At 36.6% G+C, this 21,232-nt stretch overlaps 2 protein-coding genes across 2 annotated transcripts in view; both read left to right on the top strand.

Annotated features, from left to right (window-relative positions):
- The window catches only part of col21a1 (collagen, type XXI, alpha 1), a 32,832-nt gene extending 27,892 nt beyond the window's left edge, over positions 1 to 4,940 (top strand). The window contains exons 23-29 of the mRNA XM_030156791.1: positions 278 to 322; positions 1,533 to 1,565; positions 1,653 to 1,799; positions 1,921 to 1,975; positions 2,340 to 2,531; positions 2,612 to 2,689; positions 3,744 to 4,940. Of these exons, the coding sequence (XP_030012651.1) occupies positions 278 to 322; positions 1,533 to 1,565; positions 1,653 to 1,799; positions 1,921 to 1,975; positions 2,340 to 2,531; positions 2,612 to 2,689; positions 3,744 to 3,931 (738 nt within the window). The 3' untranslated portion in view covers positions 3,932 to 4,940. The remainder of the gene's footprint in view (positions 1 to 277; positions 323 to 1,532; positions 1,566 to 1,652; positions 1,800 to 1,920; positions 1,976 to 2,339; positions 2,532 to 2,611; positions 2,690 to 3,743) is intronic.
- Positions 4,941 to 6,582: 1,642 nt separating this feature from the next.
- Positions 6,583 to 18,269, top strand: bmp5 (bone morphogenetic protein 5). Its single transcript, XM_030156792.1, has 7 exons — positions 6,583 to 7,500; positions 11,705 to 11,897; positions 15,406 to 15,554; positions 15,824 to 16,021; positions 16,841 to 16,917; positions 17,028 to 17,138; positions 17,268 to 18,269. Exons 1-7 carry the CDS (start codon positions 7,002 to 7,004, stop codon positions 17,415 to 17,417), a joined length of 1,377 nt encoding a protein of 458 aa, XP_030012652.1. The 5' UTR covers positions 6,583 to 7,001; the 3' UTR covers positions 17,418 to 18,269.
- The last annotated feature ends 2,963 nt before the right edge of the window (positions 18,270 to 21,232 follow it).

Below are 21,232 nucleotides of genomic sequence, written 5' to 3'. Positions count from 1 at the left end.
GAGACAGAAATACAGCTCCATCTAACATAATAATTCACACAAGCAGACACTGCTATGACATTAACATACATAAATGCAATGCAGTGCAACTCATCACCATTACATTTATATCAACTGTGTTATGACAGTTTTAAATTCATTCTGTTATAATGGCCAATTTTGTGTCAAACGTCATGTTTTAAATGCACTGCAATATTATTTAAGTACCATGCTGGTTTCAGGCTCACTAATTTCCCCAAATCAATCTAACTCATTCATTCATTCATTCATTCACCAGGGAATGAGGGGTGAAAAAGGAGAGACTGGCCGACCAGGGGAGCACGTGAGTCTTAATGCAATTATAACTATTTCATTTTAGTATTTTCTCTGGGTAAATGAACCATTTCATGATTTGTTTTTGTTTTTTTAAATTTATCTCCCTATGTCCTCCGTTACGTATGTTGAATGTCATTTAATTGGGTTTGTGTGAATGCACCATGAGTAGAAGCCCAAGGAATCTTGAATTTTATAAAATATAAGTTCCCATGCTTTCATGTTTCTTTTAGCAAAAACTAAACAAAATAAACCATATTTTATCAAATTTGTAACTCCCTGTCAATGAAAACCATTAATCAAATACAATTTTACTGTTTATTTAAATGAATCAGATGAAAATGTGTTTTGTCTCATGGTCCAACCTTGTTTAACTGTGTGATGTAATAACCTTAAAACAGACCTGAACAATATATTCAATAGTCAGTAAGATATACATGACATACACCATATAAGTTACATACAGTATGTTTTCTCAGACACAGCAGAAAAGGTCAGCAGGTTACATAAAAATTTGGTAGGGGCTGAAGAAAAATCCCACATTGATGTGGATGGCGCCACCATGTGGCAACTTAAGAAACTTTTTAAAATGTCAGTAAAGTCAAATGAAACCATGATTCATTTAGTTTATTTATTTATTATTCTTAGCTGGGACCGTATTTAGTTGCAAAATATTCTGTATTTGACTTGAATTTTCTTGTAATTACTAGATAATACGTGCTTTATGTTATGTTGTTTATGTTGTTTTCAAGATGAGTTTCTGCCTTTAGTTTTGTTGGCTAACTGACTCATTTACATCTTTTTCTGTTTCTGTTGAGTGAAAACAGCTGTTCTCAATATAGTTTCATCTACTCATAATTGAAAGAATTAGAAGGAAAATATTAATTAGTCTGTGTTTACATAATGTACACGAAGGCGACAAGAACTGTTAGAAAAAAGACATGATCGAACAATTTACATGTATTTTTCACTGTCTTTTCTCTTTCTTGCAAACTTATTCTAAACATGTGAAAACCTCAAAAACTATGAGTTTCTTTTGCTGTTTTATTCTGGCTTTGTGTAACTTAGCGTGTTGCCAGTTTCTTGAAGGCTTGACATATTTCCACATAAATTCTTGAACACACTGTGCTGATGTAACTCCAATAATCTACACGATACAGTAGAGGTTTAAGTGCATTATATTTTTAAAGACTGATCCTGATTATGATCCTGATTGGCAGGGTTTGACTGGTGTGACTGGACTGAAAGGAGAGGTATGTATATATAATGCACCATCAGAAACACCTTGATTTAACCTCGTGCTTGCTTTATTGCTAATAGCAGGTTTGTATTTTTGCCAGAAAGGGACATCAGGGGATCCAGGGCAGAGGGGTCAAGATGGTCTGATGGGACTCCCTGGACAGCCGGGTCACACAGGCCCAGCCGGCCCCCGAGGGCTCCAGGGGGACCTCGGTCCTCCTGGTCCACCTGGACCCGAAGGAAGAGCTGTATGTACAATTTGTACTGTGGAAATGTCCTTGTCATAATATATACAGCGTATCTGATATTAGATAGTAGTATGTTATAGAGAATGGGTATTCACTCTATATTCATACATTTTCTTTTCAGGGAAGTGAAATGTCAGATATGCACATTCGACAAATTTGCAGAGAGATTCTTCGATGTAAGTATCTTTTCAGAATAACAGATCTTTTGTTTTCTGTGTTTTCACCATACATCAGAAGTGAGATAAGTTAATCCTTTATCAGTTCCACGATGGAAATTGCATTGTTACGGCAGCATCGGGATAAAAGTATTAAAAGTAAAGATTAAAATAAGAAATCACAAAGTAACAATACAAAAAATAATATAAAAATAAAAAAATTATAAAGTAGTTCTCAGCAGAAATGGTAATAATATATAAGTAAAGAAATTGTATGTAAAACAGCAAATAATGGATTATTACCAGTCTTGCCCCATACTGAGAGCCATATACTCTATAATAACTGCACACTGTAAGAAGATGATTTTTTTGTCAATGATCCTAGCTGAGCTGCCGATGCTGTTGCTGAGCAACCAGCAAAGTAGTTGCACTAACTGCCACAGCCAACCGGGATCTCCAGGTCCACCGGGTCCCATCGGGCCTCAGGGACTCAGGGGTCTTCCTGGATTTAGCGGCACCAGGGGACAGCCGGGCCACCCTGGTAGACCAGGACACCCTGGTGTTCATGGGCTTAAAGGTAAAATGAGTCTTGAGTCATCAGTGTGTGTTATTACTGCCACTGTGCAGGATCTTATAATACAGAAACTGCTTTTACAGGAGAGCCTGGTTTGAAGGGTGACAAGGGGAGCTATGGTCGAAGTTCAATTGGAGACCCAGGACCACCTGGGCCACCAGGTACATGATTTAACTATTTATTCCCACATACTTCTGTAAATACACAAAAACAAGTGGGAACAACTTTGCAAAGGAAAAGATTTTTCATATTAAAGGTTCAGTGTGTAATAGGTAGTAGCATGTAGTGGTGTAGCTGCACATTGTGATCTGAATCCCCCCTGACTCATCTTCTCTAAAAAACACAAAAGGTCCTCATCAGAGCCCATGTTTAGTCTGTGTGTTCTAGGCTTTTTATTTGAGGGTTTATTAAGACAAAATTGGAGCAGTAATAAACCTTAACCCTTTATCAGGCAAGTGACTATTTTTGGTCATTTCTGCATACATTGCAAGACAGTGACAGCAACAGTTACAGAGTCTCCAATCTGAGGTCCAATGTGGTCTACAGGGTCTGTAAGGTCCACCTCTGCATGAACAGTGAGTGTACCTGCTTTGTTAGGTACCATGTAGTAACGGTACTAATGTAAGAAATGATGTTCAAAGGGATAATGTGGATGTGGACAGGTGTCTGGATCAGCATGCATATTGGTCTAATGTGCTAAAATACACATTCATTTCACCTTACATATGTGTCAGGTATTGAGGCTGTATTTTTTATATTTACTTCTTGGGTTTATTTATTTTTTTGCCACTTATGAGACAGGAACCGAATATGGTAACTTCATTGACCTTGATTTTTTACATAACAATAAAAATTTTGAAATTTTTTGCAAAAGTAATAAAGTGTTATTAAGTCCTCCAATAACACACTATGATTGAAATTTTGAATTTCACAGTATTTCTATGAGTGAACTATAAAGGATTGAAGTTGCCATTAAACAGTTCTGTAGACACCCTCAGAGTCAGAACATGGTGGATTCAGTGGAGTGGATAGCTTCCCTTTAACATATAAATGACTTATTCTAGGTGTGAAGAAACCATATAAAAATGAAAAAAATAATTGGAAATGCTGAATTCCATCTCTGGAATTAAATCATCTTGCATGCTGAAGCTTTTAATGTGACTGTAAATGATGTCCTTTTAATTCTGTCATTGCTTGGCTTTTCTATCTTCCCAGGCCCGGTAGGTCCCCAGGGCTACGGTAAACCAGGTCCTCCAGGTAAGCCTGGTCCCCCTGGTCTAGATGGAGCAGAGGGTAAAAGTGGTAATCCTGGCATCCCTGGCCAACCTGGGGTGTGTGATCCATCCATGTGCTATGGTAGCATGATGAGGCGAGATCCTTATAGCAAAGGGCCAAACTATTGATGTAAACCAGTGTCAGTGCAGGCACCAGTGTAGAGCTGATGTGGAACAAACAGCCATTCTCAGGAAGATCTCATCTTTACAGTTTCTCTATGTCATGGAAACAAACGGACCTCTTCGAACATGCAGTCATCACCTACATCCTATCGTATTTTACCTGTTGTGATTCTGCATTACTATCCAAATGTCTTCTAATGGTGTTAATAATTGGTTGTAATTACTACGCCCTAAACTACTTCACGTATGTGGTTTAGACCTCTTTTGGGGCAGTGTAGTTGGTACGTTTTCTCACATTGCCCTCTGGTGTTGCTTCGTTGCATGTTGCTCTCTACATCTTCACTACACTTTGGGAAGGTGCTACATGTGTTCAGTTAAAACACAACTTAACATAACTCCCCAATTCCATGTTCAGTCAGTGATTTCAGCATAAATTATACCTAAACAAAACTGTGAGTTTGGTTTCCTGTACCTGATTACGAGTGGCTGTAAGTCTGTTTTCACTTAAGGCACTTAACTCAAGTGCATATAATGTATGATTCGAGACTGAATTAATAGGACGGTGTTGCATAATTCCCTCCCTATCATAATACTCAATCATTCACATATGATTTTTATTCCATTTAGGAAATACAATGTTTTAAAATGTCACAAGAACGTGCTGACATTTTGGTTTGAAATTATGTCACTTATGTTCCCAAAGCTTATACTTTAATTACTGTAGCAGGTATTTTATTATTGTTATTTATGAACTGAGTCATAACTGTGTATTTTAGCAGTGATGTGTTTAAAACAGCTTTTTTGTAATTTTATTATTTTTGTTATTGAGTCTTTTGTATGGAATCTTTTTTTTTTTTCACTAGAATTAAAACATCTTAATAATTTGTGAAATCCGATGTTTATTTCACGGCTGTATCTTGTCAGTGGTGTGTCTCATCTTTACCTGGAGGCGTTCTGTCTGTGTTATTTGTGAACAACATTTTTGACAGCAACATCAAAAAACAGAAGTGTGAAGTCTGGAATAATAATAATAATAAAAAAAGAACAAGATATCCTCACCTGAACCTTCCACATCCTTTTACTGAATTGAGTGCAGCTCCTGTTGACAATCTGTGTCTGTGAAAGACAAACAGGAGTTATTACATTGATGTGTTATTGCACTGCACACTTGATGGCGCTATGGGGTAACATCTCACAGCATGACTATAATTCACCTATGAAAGAGGGAAGCTTCCTTTTTCATTTTGGACAGTAGCCACCCATCACATGGAAACTTCTGGCTATTTATGTTTTTAATTATCTCCACTTCAACAAATAGTTTACACACTCCTATGAGAATACAACTTCCAGCACTTACACTTTATTTTAACTCTAATACACTCAGGAATCATTCTTGAAGGATTCATATAATTAGACTAGATTGAAATCATAACCTATAGAAACATGTGGTGAGCTGTGGTTGTTATTGAATTTGTATAATCCTTAATGTTTGTGGTATTTTTCTCTCTTGTGGTATCCCATTACTCCATCTTACAGGTTCAATTCTATGTGTTTTCTAGTGCAGATGCATTTTATTTATTATTTTAGGTTATGATCCTTAATGTTTGTGGTATTTTTCTCTCTTTTGGTATCATATTACTCCATCTTACAGCTTCGATTCGATGTGTTTTTCAGTGCAGATGCATTTTATTTATTATTTTAGGTTATGATCCTTAATGTTTGGTATTCTTGTCTCTTGTGGTATCACATTACTCCATCTTGCAGGTTCGATTCTGTGACTTTTTCAGTGCGGATGCATTTTATTTATTATTTTAGGTTATGATCTTCAATGTTTGTGGTATTTTTCTCTCTTATGGTATCACATTACCCCATCTTACAGGTTCGATTCTATATGTTTTTCAGTGCAGATGTATTTTATTTATTATTTTAGGTTATGATCTTTAATGTTTGTGGTATTTTTCTCTCTTGTATTATGACATTACTCCATCTTGCAGCTTCGATTCTATGTGTTTTTCAGTGCAGATGCATTTTATTTATTATTTTAGGTTATGATCCTTAATGTTTGTGGTATTTTACTCTCTTATGGTATCATATTACTCTATCTTGCAGGTTCAATTCTGTGTGTTTTCCAGTGCAGATGCATGTTATTTATTATTTTAAGTTATAATCCTTAATGTTTGTGGCATTTTTCTCTCTAGTGGTATCACATTAGTCCATCTTGAAGGTTCAATTCTATGTGTTTTCCAGTGCAGATGCATTTTTATTTATTATTTTAGGTTCAATTATACTATATTATATCCCAGTGGATCATTTTAATGTCCATAAAAGGGGTCATTGTTGTTGTCTGTGAATGCTGCAGGAGCTCTCTTGCTATAAACACGAGGACTTCAATAACTAGAAGTGATTAAAAGCCTCTGTCATTATTCTTTCACTCGTTAAGACGGCCTCTCGGATTTCAAGTGTCTCCTTTTACACTCCTGAGCCGCCACATTCATCATGGGACTGGCTTAAGTTTTATTGCAGCTGCAAGAAGTGGATGCAAAAACAAAAGTTTAGTGTGGGATGGACTCAGAGGGCAACTAACCCCAGTACACTCTCAGAAAAAAAAAAAAAAAAAAAAAAAAAAAAAGCGAGCAGGGGCATGAATCGAGAAGTCGTCTGTGCATATTTTTGACACAGTTCAACACTTTTCATCCACTGGAAACTCCGGGTTATCCCTCTCGACGTTATGGGCGTAGGCTATTCTACCTACGTGTTTTTTCATCACAGAGGAGTAAGGTGAGGGACGGGGTCAAAACTCCATAAATACTTGGTGCAAGCAGGGACTTTGGATGGACCCTGGAGGAGGAAATACTACAGGAGGAACCAGGACCAGTTGCATAAAGGAGAAGAGCCGCGACTTTTTATTGCAAGTTGATCGTTCATTTGTGCAGACTGTTCCAAAGCCCACCGGGAAAAGTTGTGGTGCGTCATTGGCTGATAATGGGAAGTCTATGGCAGAGATGTAAATGATTTAATCTGTGCAAAGAATGCGATGTAGTTCAATTCCACACCTCATAGTGAGCTATTTGTCAAGATGACAGCGCTTACACCTTTGCACCGTGCTGTACTTGGACTTGCGTGGAGCTGTTTGAGTTTTCTGTCGTGCGCGCAATGCGGCATAAGTGACAACCATGTGCACTCCAGCTTTATTTACAGGAGGTTGCGCAATCATGAACGCAGAGAAATCCAAAGAGAGATCCTGTCCATCCTGGGTCTGCCTCACCGTCCCAGGCCCTTCTCTCCGGGGAAACAGGCGTCCTCCGCACCGCTGTTCATGCTCGACCTGTACAACGCCATGGCCGTGGAGGAGGAGGAGGGCGCAGCGCAGCAGGGCGCAGCAGGAAGGGGCTACAGTGCCAAGGCTCAAGGGCACTCCAGGAAAGGTTACTACAGCCCCCAGTATGCCGGGTACTCCCGTGTGGCACAGCCTTACCGAGCGGCCCCTCTGTTAGGCCACAGCCCCGCACTGTCCACGGCGCAAGACACCAACTTTCTGAATGATGCTGACATGGTTATGAGTTTTGTTAATTTAGGTAAGTGGCACTGGAGTGGGCATGTTTTTACACCAGGGTTTGTCAGATTAAAATTCATTCTGAACTGAAGGGTCAATATTAATAACATTTTAACCCTTTCATGCACAGTGGACAGTTCTTCTCCAGCTGTTCTCTTGTATATTCATGGGTTTTGTTGTTTTAGTTCCATATCAGCCAACACAGTGGACACTTATGCACCATCCCATACACTACAATTGCTGTAACTTTGCTGTTCTAGATAAACCTGATCTACACTAACATGTTTGGGTAAAAATCATTTGCTTGTTATTAGACTATAATTAACAGTTTTTTGTTTTTTTTGTTTGCATATTATCTCCATGAAATGAGTAGTGACTTAGTTTTAGAGTATGTTAAAATGTGACAAAACATCAGAGTAGCAGCATTAAAAAAAAAAAAAATGTATTTCATAGTTTTCACACAGTATATCAGTAAATGCATGTTTCTTTGCTTCAAAAATTAAATGCATGGTGTCCAGCTGAGTGGACATTTTTACACTTCCATGAAAAATAGGTTCATAAAAAATTTTTTCAATCACATTGGGTTTTTTTGTGCCCAAAGAGGAATAAAAACACTCAGGAAAACAATTTTGATTAAGGTTCTTATAATTCATGCATGAAAGGGTTAAAATTCATTCTCAACTGAAGGGTCAATATTAATAACATTTTAACCCTTTCATGCACAGTGGACAGTTCTTCTCCAGCTGTTCTCTTGTATATTCATGGGTTTTGTTGTTTTAGTTCCATATCAGCCAACACAGTGGACACTTATGCACCATCCCATACACTACATTTGCTGTAACTTTGCTGTTCTAGATAAACCTGATCTACACTAACATGTTTGGGTAAAAATCATTTGCTTGTTATTGTTATTAGACTATAATTAACAGGTTTTTTTTTTGCATATTATTTCCATGAAATAAGTAGTGACTTAGTATTAGAGTATGTTAAAATGTGACAAAACATCAGAGTAGCAGCAGCATTAAAAAAAAAAAAAAAAAATGTATTTCATAGTTTTCACTCAGTATATCAGTAAATGCATGTTTCTTTGCTTCAAAAATTAAATGCATGGTGTCCAGCTGAGTGGACATTTTTACACTTCCATGAAAAATAGGTTCATAAAAAATTTTTTCAATCACATTGGGTTTTTTTTGTGCCCAAAGAGGAATAAAAACACTCAGGAAAACAATTTTGATTAATGTTCTTATAATTCATGCATGAAAGGGTTAAAATTCATTCTTAACTGAAGGGTCAATATTAATAACATTTTAACCCTTTCATGCACAGTGGACAGTTCTTCTCCAGCTGTTCTCTTGTATATTCATGGGTTTTGTTGTTTTAGTTCCATATCAGCCAACACAGTGGACACTTATGCACCATCCCATACACTACATTTGCTGTAACTTTGCTGTTCTAGATAAACCTGATCTACACTAACATGTTTGGGTAAAAATCATTTGCTTGTTATTAGACTATAATTAACAGTTTTTTGTTTTTTTTGTTTGCATATTATCTCCATGAAATGAGTAGTGACTTAGTATTAGAGTATGTTAAAATGTGACAAAACATCAGAGTAGCAGCATTAAAAAAAAAAAAATGTATTTCATAGTTTTCACTCAGTATATCAGTAAATGCATGTTTCTTTGCTTCAAAAATTAAATGCATGGTGTCCAGCTGAGTGGACATTTTTACACCTCCATGAAAAATAGGGTCATTAAAAAAAATTTTCAATAGCATTGGGTTTCTTTCATGAGCAAAGAGGAATAAAAACATTCAGGAAAACAATTTTGATTAAGGTTCTTTTAATACATGCATGAAAGGGTTAAAATTCATTCTTAACTGAAGGGTCAATATCAATAACATTTTAATATTAACCACTATTTCAATAATATTTAATTATTAGTTTTTCAGTTTCTAAATACACTTTTCAAAATATTAATTTAAAAACCTCCCCTCCTGCTCAGTTTCCTTGCAATGGAAAAATGTTGTGCGGTTGAAAGATCTAGTATATTATAACTGCCTTTATGTCTTTCATCAGCTGGATCATTTGTATAATTTGGCCTATTTCAAGGTCTACCTGTAAAAATCAAGCTTTTGGCCAAGAAATGTAACAAATAAATTACCTTTAGATAATATTTTACATATTCTCTTTAATCTTCATGTAGAAAAAGTTGTTCCTATTTCTGCTTAGCACATGCCAACTTCCTACTTTAAAAGTCAAACAAAACCGTTTCATGATTCAATCATATCCTTTAAAGAATGACTTTACAATAGGTTGAATTATCTGCATTTAACAGCATCATTCCCAACACAATGATCTTATCAATTTGTGCTGCTTTCTATTAAAAAAGCAGCTGATCTGTATAATGACTATTTGTTCAGTAGCCGCGACCCTTGACCCAGCAGTTCAGAGCAACTTATCAGATGACTGTCTGACCTTGAGAAAATTAGTTTAAATTATTTCCTGTTGTTAAAAGGGGAGTCATATTGACTGATGCCTGCACTTCATGAGGATTTCATCACTAACAAAATCAGTACCTCCTACTCTTTATGCAATATAAACAATTCTTTATGGAGACTATTAAAGATGTCACATTTAATGTCAGCCTAAAGTATAAACTTAATTTTATAATGCAGCTATAATTGGATTGAGAGTACTCATTAAAATGCACTTCTGCAGATTTATTTATATATTTTTAGTGTAAATTGTATTACATGTAAAAATTAATTTCTATAAGCTCAGAGGTATAATCTCTCACCTTCGCCTGAGCCATCTGTTTCCACTTACCACCATACCAGGGCATGTACACTGTCAGCCTTGAAAGCTCTGCTCGCGTTCTGGGGACTGTCAGTGAAGTGTTCAATGGGGCTCTGTCTTTATTACAGTACAGTCAAATATAGCTACTGAGCTGGACTGTTTTAGAAATGCCTATGTGGCGTTTTATTTGATATCCTTTCTGTAACTTTTTCAACTTTTTTTTTTTAACCCATACATGCTGAATCAGCTATTGAACATGTGCGTGAGATTATACACAACAAAGACATAACAATGAAACACTTGGCATTTATTAATCCGGATAAACTGTGTTCACTGTCATTATAAGCTCATCCAGTTAATAAGCAACGCATCAACAATGCATGGACTCAACCTTACCAAGCAGTAAACTCATTATTATTTAATGTTTGGCCATTTGAAAGTTAAATGCAGCATACACTCAGTGGCACTTCTGCTTCACATTACTGCCTGTGGCTAATTTAATGGAACACGCTCAGTGGGTAAAAGTCAGACCTGACCTCTGACCTGTTTGTGCTAAGTAACCACAGGCGTTCTCTCTCGATAAAATATCAGGGAAATGCACTGCATGATATCACCACAGATGTCAGAAAGCCCCATGACCTTAGCCACATGCCTCTTCTCTGCTACTAAGCAGGGGTGTGAGACTGTTGGCGGTCACTTTTTAGTTGCAATACAATCATACGTGTTCATGTAATTCTGACAAAGTCTAACTCTTTGATTGGAATTAAAATATTTGCGTAGTGAGAATTGATTCTAATTCTACTTGCTCAAAACATGAATTACATCACCCATAGAGTATTATTTATTCCTTTAGCAGCAGAAAAGCACGCACTTTGAAAATCAATATATATTTCTTGTCAGTCATTATGTTAGAATAATAAACGTTTGAAGGTAAAAGTCACTAAACACTCTTTGCCCATTGTTTGAGACCTACAGGAGGTCACGATAAGGTCAGAAATGAGGTCAGGGTGGACGCTCACATGACGTTGAAGAATCCTGTCTGGTCTTTTCTCTCACTTGAGGAGCGGACGAAAGTGTCTTTAATTGAAATCAGCCTGTTTTTCTTAACTGACAGCCCATTCATCATGGCCAGAGAATGCAGTTAGGCACACAGTAGAGGGCCTGTCTGGGAACTGCTACCTGTATTCAGTTGACTGATTTAATGAACTGGAAAGTGCTTTTGTTGGTAGTCAAAATGTTTGGATTGGACCTGGAATGTAAAAGAAGATGTGATAAATTACTCTTTTTTTTGCACGTTAATGCAGACATATTTTCTTTTTTTTTTGATCAACACACGCAGAAGTTCAGGAGGTGAAGTCATATTTTTTGATCGTTGTATGCTTTGCTGCCAGTAAAAATAAAATTCTTCATAAAATATTTTCTTTTCCAGTGGAGAAAGATAAAGATTTTTCTCACCAACGAAGACACTACAAGGAGTTCCGTTTTGATCTGACTCAGATCCCAGATGGAGAGGCAGTGACTGCTGCCGAGTTTCGGATCTATAAGGATCGAAGCCATTCTCGCTATGAAAATACTACTCTGAAGGTGACCATATATCAAGTCATCAAGGAATATCAAAACAGGTAAGTACCTAATCATTTAAGAGAGAAGTAATCTAGTCTCATATTACCAGGACTGTTTTTTGTTTTTTTTTACTGAATCATGCAGTAACACCAATCTGATTCTATGGCAAACTGAGGTAAAATAATGTAAAAAACCAGTTACTTGGCAGATAATACAGATTTCCTCCCATGCCATGATATTGTTTCACAGTTTATTGAAGCAAACAGTGCATTGTCCTGCATGATTTAAACTGTCCACTCGACAGAACGGCCCTCTATCTCCAACCCTGCTCTGCTTCATTCTCACCATGTCTGCCTTACAAATATAGTTCTCGGATAAAGAGAAGTCCATTAGCAAGTTGGCCACTTATGAAGCTCTGAAGGTCCATCAGTTATCACTCGTCTTGTGTTGCCTGCCAAACTGGCCGCGTCCCAGATGAAACCATGAGGGCCCTTATTAGGGGGCGGGGGCTCCCTCGGGTGCCCCCGTGGTCACTGTTATGCCCACCACCTGCCTGTCTTAACAATATCCCGGAAGTTTAAACCATGACATAGTTGAATACACAAGGGTGCACTTAAAAGTGGGCCCACATTTGCTTGCCAAAAATGTGTGTGGGTGATTGAAGGGGAGATATGGCCCTCGTGGGTTTTGAAAAGGTCCAAGTCAATGGTCTCTGCCATCTTAAAGGGGAAGACTGTTCAGTTTAAGCCTTCACATATGTTTTTATTGGCAAAAGTGTGTGGTGTGTGTTCAAGTTTGTCTTCAAAAGCTCAAACAATTATCTTTCAGTGCTTGGAGGGTTAGACACAATACTGAAATATGTGATTGTGAGGCAGACAATATACAAATTGACAGAGAAATTACTGAGATAGTGTAGGGTTTTTTTTCACTGAACTTCAAAGCCATGATGAATTCATAATATATGAGCACTACAGTGTGTAAGCCATACATGTTGTTTTATCTTTTAACAGAACTATTGTCGTATTTATCTGTAAAATTGTCTCAAGATGTATGGCTTAGGTAGTTTAAAGCTGTCCACTGAAACCACTTTGTTGGGGTTAGGGGTTTTATTAAAGGCTCTTTCACTTCTCTGTTGGTATGAAAGAGAAACTGAACTAAACATGCTGCTGTTATATGTGTACACTGCAGTGAGAGACTGTTAATTATTTCCTAGAAAGCAAAAAAAAAAAAAAAATACATCTCACAGTAAAAAGACAAACTTAGTGTAGTTATATCTCAACATGTTTTACATCTAAAACAAAGAAATGCAGCAAATTATCTGTTAAAACCAGCTTTTACTTTTGTATAATTATTAAACCAGGTACTGATAACCTTTTTTTAATTAATCATTGGAGGTCTGAGCCCAAAGCTGAGCTAGAAAGGCTTTTTTTCACCTCATTCTAACATTATGTCTTCCATTCCTTTACTATTGAAGACACCTCACTAATAGAGTTTAGTGGCACCATTTGGAGTGTTCTTCAAACTTGGGGTTGTGACCCTATGTGGAATTCAAATGGGGTCGCCTGAAATTTCTAGTAATTGATAAAGAAAATATTTAAAAATTACTAATAAAAAATATTTTTTTAATGATTCAATATATATTTCATTCTAATTAATACACCACACACTTTTCCTAATATAAATCAAGTTCAAATAAAATGCAGGATATATCTGATTGACCCGATCATGTGACCACATGCATTACTACGCTTCAACACAGTCACAATCAGAAAACCGGACCAGAGAATGGAAAGATTTCTTCACTCAATAAGACATCTCCAAGAGAAACTTAGAATCAGACACCAAAAAGATGCATTATATACATTATATAGCCTAAATATCATCTAAAATTAACGTTTATTTGCAACATAGTATAGGGTCAGAACACAGTAATGTCATGTCAGAGAGTGAACTTTAATTGATTGCCATTCCAACATTTATTTCAGTATAAAGTAGCTCCTTGTTTTGGATAATGCCTTATGGTCCAACTAAAGCAAAAATGAATTTAAAAGTAAAAATGTGGGTCATTTAGCAACACTAATCTGTCAAATTGTCTCTACAATGTCCCATCAGAGAAATTTCAAATACTGTGTTTTGACCCTATAGCAAACTATTACATGATCAAAAACAAATTAATTTTAGCAAAAAATGTTTCTGTTTTGAATGTCTGGGGTTGCCAGGTGATGTTAAAATGGGGTCATGAGCCAAAAAGGTTTGGAACCACTGGTCTACATCATGTGAGGCTTGTCTGAAAGGAAAACGTACCTCTATCAGTGTATCTACCCGCTTCGCCTCATTCTTTGTGGAACAGTACATCCTGAAAAACCGTAGATTAAGAAGTGCGATTCTTTTGAATGCAGCTTCTGGGGGGGGGGGTTCTTAAGTACACAAACTCAATTATCACAGGATATATGTTTAATACTACACTTTTAAAAGAGGAAGTTAAGCGTATGCCACTCATATGGGTTCAACTCCTGTGGAATTTCATGTGGGTTTGAGTTATATTACACCTGTAATAAACACATGAATAATTTCAGAATTATTAGGTCCACATGGAAAATGTTTTTTTCCCTCTGACCAGCAAAACGTAACCACAAAAACTGAACAGGCCCAGCCTTATCTGATCTGCCACTTGAAAGGAATCCAATGCAAATTGTGAGGCAGGGCTTTTTAAATTCACAGTTGATTGATGCCTTATGTCAAGTTCATGTTAAAAATACACAAGGGCTGATATACACAACTCATAACTTCTGAAATGTTTCACTCATAAAATTGTTCAGAAGTCACAGCCACCTTAACAACAACAGCAATTTCTTTTTATCTACAATACATAACTGACATTTCTTTTATACACCGACTCAGTGAATTTCAAAAGACTGCTTGGTTTGTGGAAAAAAAAAAAGCAGAAAAGGAAGAAAAGCTTAAAAACCTCCTATTTGAAGTATTCGTATTGTGTTTTCCAGCAGTTGTATTATCTGTCATTTATGTTTCATTCTAACTGATAAAGACCTGTTTCTTTAAACAAAATAAAAAGAGTAAAAACAAGTCATGCATTAAGGTTTTCCAAAGAAATGCTGCATTCTTATTTAAAGCCTTGATTCAGGCACTGACGTTTGAAGCACAAACCGTGTTTGTTGTGCAAAAGAAATCCACAAAATCTGTATAAAATGAGCCACAAATGTAATTAATATTTGGTGATTACACATTTTAATGATCAGACTGATTTGGAGATGCTTTAATTTTTGTTTATTAGTTTGGGAGGGGTGGGTGAGATGTTAAATTGTTTGTTTTTGTTGTTGTTGTTTTCTTTCTTTCCTTGCTCTTTTCTCACTTTATCAATGCTGTTTTCTTTTTTTATTTCTGAATGTGTGTTTGTTATGTTAATATCAAAAATAAAGCATAATGTACCAATCAGGGGATCACATATCTGTACAATGATAAGGCTTTGCAATAAAAATATATGAAACACATTATTTCTGTGGTTTATTTAATGTCTGCATTTGTTTGTTTTCGTTCTCTTACCGTTAGAGATGCAGAGACGTTCTTACTGGATTCCAAAAAGGTCCAGGCGTCGGATGGAGGTTGGCTCGTCTTTGACATCACAGCCACGAGTAACCACTGGGTGATGAATCCACAGCAGAACCTGGGCCTGCAGCTCTGTGTGGAGACTGTAGATGGCAAGTGAAGCTCGCATAAATCTGTTTTTGATGGGTTTTTTTTTAAATAATCTACAATGTCTGCATTAAACAAAAACATATGGACTTAAATATGACATGTATATCTAATAATCTCTATATTATTTATGAGCTAAAAATGGACGCCTTATCTAGTCTTTGCATTTGAAAAGATGCTCGTCACATTTAATATAAAACCAATGTTTCCACTTCTTACTGTCAAGCTACTTTAATTTTGTAATGAAAGAAGTGTGTTCATTATTTACCTAAAGGACGAAGCATCAACATAAAATCTGCTGGAATCATTGGAAGAAACGGGCCCCAGTCCAAACAGCCGTTCCTGGTTGCGTTCTTCAAGGCCAGTGGGGTGTTGCTTCGCTCAGTGAGAGCTGCTGGTGGGAAAAAAAAGAACCACAATCGCAATAAATCTACCAATCAGCAAGAATCATCTCGGGCGCCAAAAAGCGGAGGTAGTTGCACTTTTGACATGTAATTAACAGGCTCTTACGTCTCTAAAGCCTTTGTTTCATTTGTTTAACTATAATGATTCATTCTTTCGAACCAGTATGACGGTAATATTGGGAATACATGTTAATTATTAGGGTTTTATTTACCGTGATGTTGTGAAATGTAATGAACACATCGGCCTCAACGGGACATTTTCAAGGCTTTAGTCGTTTCACATTGTTGATTTTAACTCCCTCCTGAAAAAAAGGAGTTGAAATCTGTTTTTCTACACTGAGTCGTGTTAAACTGCCCTAGTATTACTGGGAATATACGAGTACTGAGAAGAAACAGGAGGTACGATTGATTATGCTGTTCAAAATTTGGCTTATTATTATTATTATTATGGAGAGTCGGCTGGAGAGTCGGCTTGTTACCAAAGGGTTCGATTCCACGGACTGCCAGAAAAAGTTGTTGGCTGATGTACCCTTGAGCAAGGCACCTAACCCCCCCATTTGCTCCCCGGGTGCCTGCTATGGCAAGCCCGCTGCTCCTAGTTCCTAGTTTGCAGTGTTCCTGCATGTTCTAGAGATGGGTTAAAAGCAGAGGTTGGTAAAAAAAAAAAAAAAAAAAGTACTATATACTGATAATAAAGGATCTTAATTTAAAAAAATGTCATTATTTCCATTAAGTTTATGTTATGAATGTTTTACAGTGTTCTTATACCTGTGTAAAATAGTGAATAGTTTAATAAAGTGCACTTGCTAAGAAGCTTTACAGACTCAAACGTCACTACTTTACAAATAGAATCTTTTTATTTACGAGACATCCATTTCGTTTTTCAGATTATAACACAAGCGAACAGAAGCAAGCCTGCAAGAAACACGAACTTTACGTCAGTTTTCGAGACTTGGGTTGGCAGGTAAATATTTAATTTGACTTTAAACCGTCGATTCTGCTAATAAATAACAGTAACACAATCTAGTTTTATTCCAAACACACAGCGAGGCTAATTGTTTTGTTTTTGTCAAGGATTGGATCATTGCTCCTGAAGGCTACGCTGCTTTTTATTGTGATGGCGAATGCTCGTTTCCCCTCAACGCACACATGAACGCAACAAATCATGCAATTGTCCAAACCTTGGTAAGCATTTTTAAGACTGTGTTGCATAATGCTGTAAAATCATGTTATAAGCTACCAGAATGTTCCTAGCAGTTATAATTCATCTGAAACTCACTGCTTTTTTGCACCTCTTTATGCTTTCATTTATAGGTCCATTTAATGTTTCCTGACAATGTGCCAAAGCCATGCTGTGCTCCAACCAAGCTGAACGCAATTTCAGTCCTTTACTTTGATGACAGCTCAAACGTTATTCTTAAGAAGTATAGAAATATGGTAGTTAGATCTTGCGGTTGCCATTAGTGTGCAGGCTAACTTTAATTTATACTGTTTCGCTGGAAAACACATCTGCTGTAGGTGTGATATGATGTACAGTATTATGTATATAAAGTTTTATTACCTAATTTATTTTCCTTTTTTTTAATAGCACTGAATATTGTGGTATTTAAATGATAAATATAATTAAATATGTTGGGTTTACTTTATGTCAGTTATCACTTAATTTTGCGTCCGATGGCATATATTCCCTTCTAGTTACAATCTATACGATAGCTTCTATGAGTAAAGTATTCACTGGAGTCATTATGATAAATACGACCGCTTCCCCTTTAGCCTGTATTATGAAATGTGCTCCCAGTTAAAGTATACCTTAAGGTCAGCGAATGATAATTTCATTTTCCAGTGATTATTTTTTAAGTATACCAGAGCTGTATTTTGCCACAACAAGTGAATTTTATTAACAAAGGAAACCTCAAATGATACCATGACAACCACCATTGCTTTCTGAATAGGCTGTTGGAAACACTGTATATCAAATTGGATTAGATGGGGAGAACATAGTGAGTGTTCTCTAATATAAACCAAACTGTCTAAAGTTATTTTCAAGCTGTCACCATCTTTCAGCACTGATACTTGTTCACCTTTTTCATGCCAGCTTTTTTCTCCGCCTGTGAAAATGTTCTCGGAAGACGATTATGTCAGGCTGAAATAAAACTCTTATACTGTTTAGTGTTCACTTATGAATGCTTACAAGTAATGACATTTTAAACAATGTTTATGTAAAGCTCTTCCATAAACACTGTTTTTCTCTTCCTCTGTGGACTTTGCAATAGCTATTCCTAGTTTACGTTTGGGGAAAATATATATAAATGTAGAGTGTTGTGTATTTTAATAAAATTACCACTTCAAAATGTGTTTGCTTTGCCTTTTCTTGGTCCATTTATCACCTCAATCTTTATGCCGAAAAGTATTTAATCTTAAGACTTTATCCCCCCCTCTCTCCAGCTGTAAGTCCTCCAACCTTTCAGATTTAACTTTTGTATTTCTGGAGATGTTTTACGCACTGTTGCTCTTCTACTGTTGTAGATTTATAAATGTTTGACAAATATGATATAAACTAGAGGTCCACCCATGGAGTTTGCTGACATGCTCTTAGGGAGAGGTAATGCAAGTGGTACAGTGAAAGCAGTAAAGCAGCCCTGACCTCCAAATCCAGCCCAAAATGGTGATTACCAGGAGACTGCAGCCAGGGAAAGAAAGGTACATCATTTTCTGAGCAAACCCTCCCAGATTATGGAGGAAAGATAACATCCATCAAATGATTTATGTGATGGGAACAGCACACCTCCGCTCGGGTGCTTTCTCCACAGTCGCACTTTGACTCTTGCTTTTTTCTCTCAGCTCAGACTTCGCCCTTGGAAATAAAATTGGGAACATGAACCGAAGCGCCTGAGTGTTGTTGCATTTCCTGTGTGTTCAGAATAAGCAAGACTTCCAGAAAAGTGCAAGAGAATGTGTTATTTCCAGTGAAGCACTTTGGGATTTTCAATGGCCTTGGAAATGTAGGGATTAGGTTTAGGATTAATATTTATTTACACAACTGTGTTGACCTTCGCTGAACACAGGATATGTACTGTTGCACTTTTCTCCACCCACCCTCCCATTTTTATAACTTTTTTTTTTCTTCACTCTGACATGGCAGAACATTGAGTGACTGTATTTCACTTAATTAAAAGCAGTGGCTGGCCTGCCCAGATGTTATGTGGGCTCCATCTAAAAGGCGTGTTGACATTCAGTGAATAGAAGTGGCCACCTGCTAACTTAACTCTTGGCTTGAGGGGTGATTTGCATTCCTGCGGCCTGTTGCCTGGCATGATTACTCCTAGCACTTCACAATCCCATCTACTGTTTAATATTGTGGATTCTTTCCAATTTAGCTGCGTTTCTTCCTTTCTGTAACGCTGGAGCTGCTATGAATGAGCTCCTATTCGAGTTCTTAACTACACAGTTCTCTTAACAGCGACCTCCTGACCACATGAAAGGAAAGGGTAACAATTGGCATACTAAGGGCAGATTAATATAGTGGACCCTTCTCCTTTGAGACCCCCGTGGTCAGGAAAAGCATGCAGTGAGTCAGAGGTGCCTTGACATTCATCAGATCACCACCGGCCACTTCTGAAACATACTCAAAGAAGGTCACAACCTCCTGAAGAGCTTATTTTTCATTAAGGTTGTTGCCTTTTGTTATTATTCATGCATCATGCACTTTGGTTTGTGGACATATTTTTGCTTAAAACACAGTTACATAAAGTGTTTTTTTAATTCTCTCAGCTTGATGGAGAAAACAGATGCTAGCACTCCAGAACATGACATACATTTAGTAGCGACTGTATTGAAGTAACAGGTTGTCTGTCAGAAGTTGTGAACGCTGGGTGAGCTGCAGCTGAGGGTAGAACATTTCATTTGAACAGTTCCAGAATATTGATAAACTGAATGTTTTACATGTACGTTCATTTATTTTTTTGCATTCTCAAGGGATCAAACATTCACACTCACTTTGTTAATATAACGACATTGACTCTAAATTGTTTAACTAGAATTGAAAATGCAATCCTGGCAAAAATGTACATATTTACCATTGCTCAACTCATTTTGTTTTCATTTCATTACACATTTTCTAGATCAGAATAAGGCCAGAGATTTGTGATTGCTATATATGCACATTTTTCTCTTATTATTCTAAAATTTCATATCATTTGATTTGATTTAGTGATTTATTCCGAACATGCAATGAAATTTAACATATATGCGAACAAGCAAAACATGCATAATAATACAAAAATCAACAATCATAACAATCTTATGCAGAAGAACAGCATATTCGTTTCATTTACATGCCCGAAAAGGGGTGGGAATAAGTGCAACTTATTTAATCCCACCCCCTCTCCCTAAAATATTATTAATAATATAAATGTCCCTCTTCCTTTTACATTACTTTTTTATATTTATATATCTATTCACACACACACACACACACTCATTCATCCATATACGCATACATATGTACATATGTTTATACATATACCACAACAAACAAGTACACATACACGCATACAAATACACATATAATCATTTACCTATGCATGTCTTAGTTGTGCTGGCGAATAAATAAATAATAAATAACTCAAAGAAAGAAATATATACATAAACAACAGTGAACATAATAACCCTCATCCCTATATCATCAAAATAAATTAGCTTTGAGAGCTGAACAATAAGAGGTAAGCAAATATAAAATGAAATGTTAGGAATTGCGACAGTGGAAGGCCTTTGCCAGAGTGCAAACTTCTGGCTCCAACTGTAAACTAAACCCTCACAGACAGGACATACTTTATTGATAAAGTCTACAAAGGCAGCACAAGTAACAACACCCTGTTGTTGTCAGACCTACCACCCGGATGGGGTAAGTGACTCATTTTTCACTTATAAAAAGTGCACATTTAGTGAAGTGATGCCTCCCCTTCCATGTGTAAGTCTTTTAACTTCAAATTTAATTAGCTGCAGTATGAGAAAGCATGCAACTGCAAATGGCGTACAATACAAACAACATGTTTTTTGTGTGTTTAATCTCCGTCCAAAATGTCTTTCATATTTCTCTGCCTATTAACAGTCATATTGTATTAAACGATACTGATGTGTTTGTTTGCAGTGTGCAGTTTAAAGTTCATTTATGTATCTTAAGTTTTTAATATGGTTATTCATCTTTTTTAGTGTTGTAAATGAGAACACCTACGTTCACAGTTAAACAAACACAGTCAGTGGTCCATGAAAGCAATGTT

This window comes from Sphaeramia orbicularis, chromosome 15, assembly GCF_902148855.1.
Source record: "Sphaeramia orbicularis chromosome 15, fSphaOr1.1, whole genome shotgun sequence".
NCBI classification, from domain to species: domain Eukaryota; kingdom Metazoa; phylum Chordata; class Actinopteri; order Kurtiformes; family Apogonidae; genus Sphaeramia; species Sphaeramia orbicularis.
The sequence above is the reverse complement of the archived record's forward strand: the minus strand, read 5'-3'. Positions and strand labels throughout refer to the sequence as shown.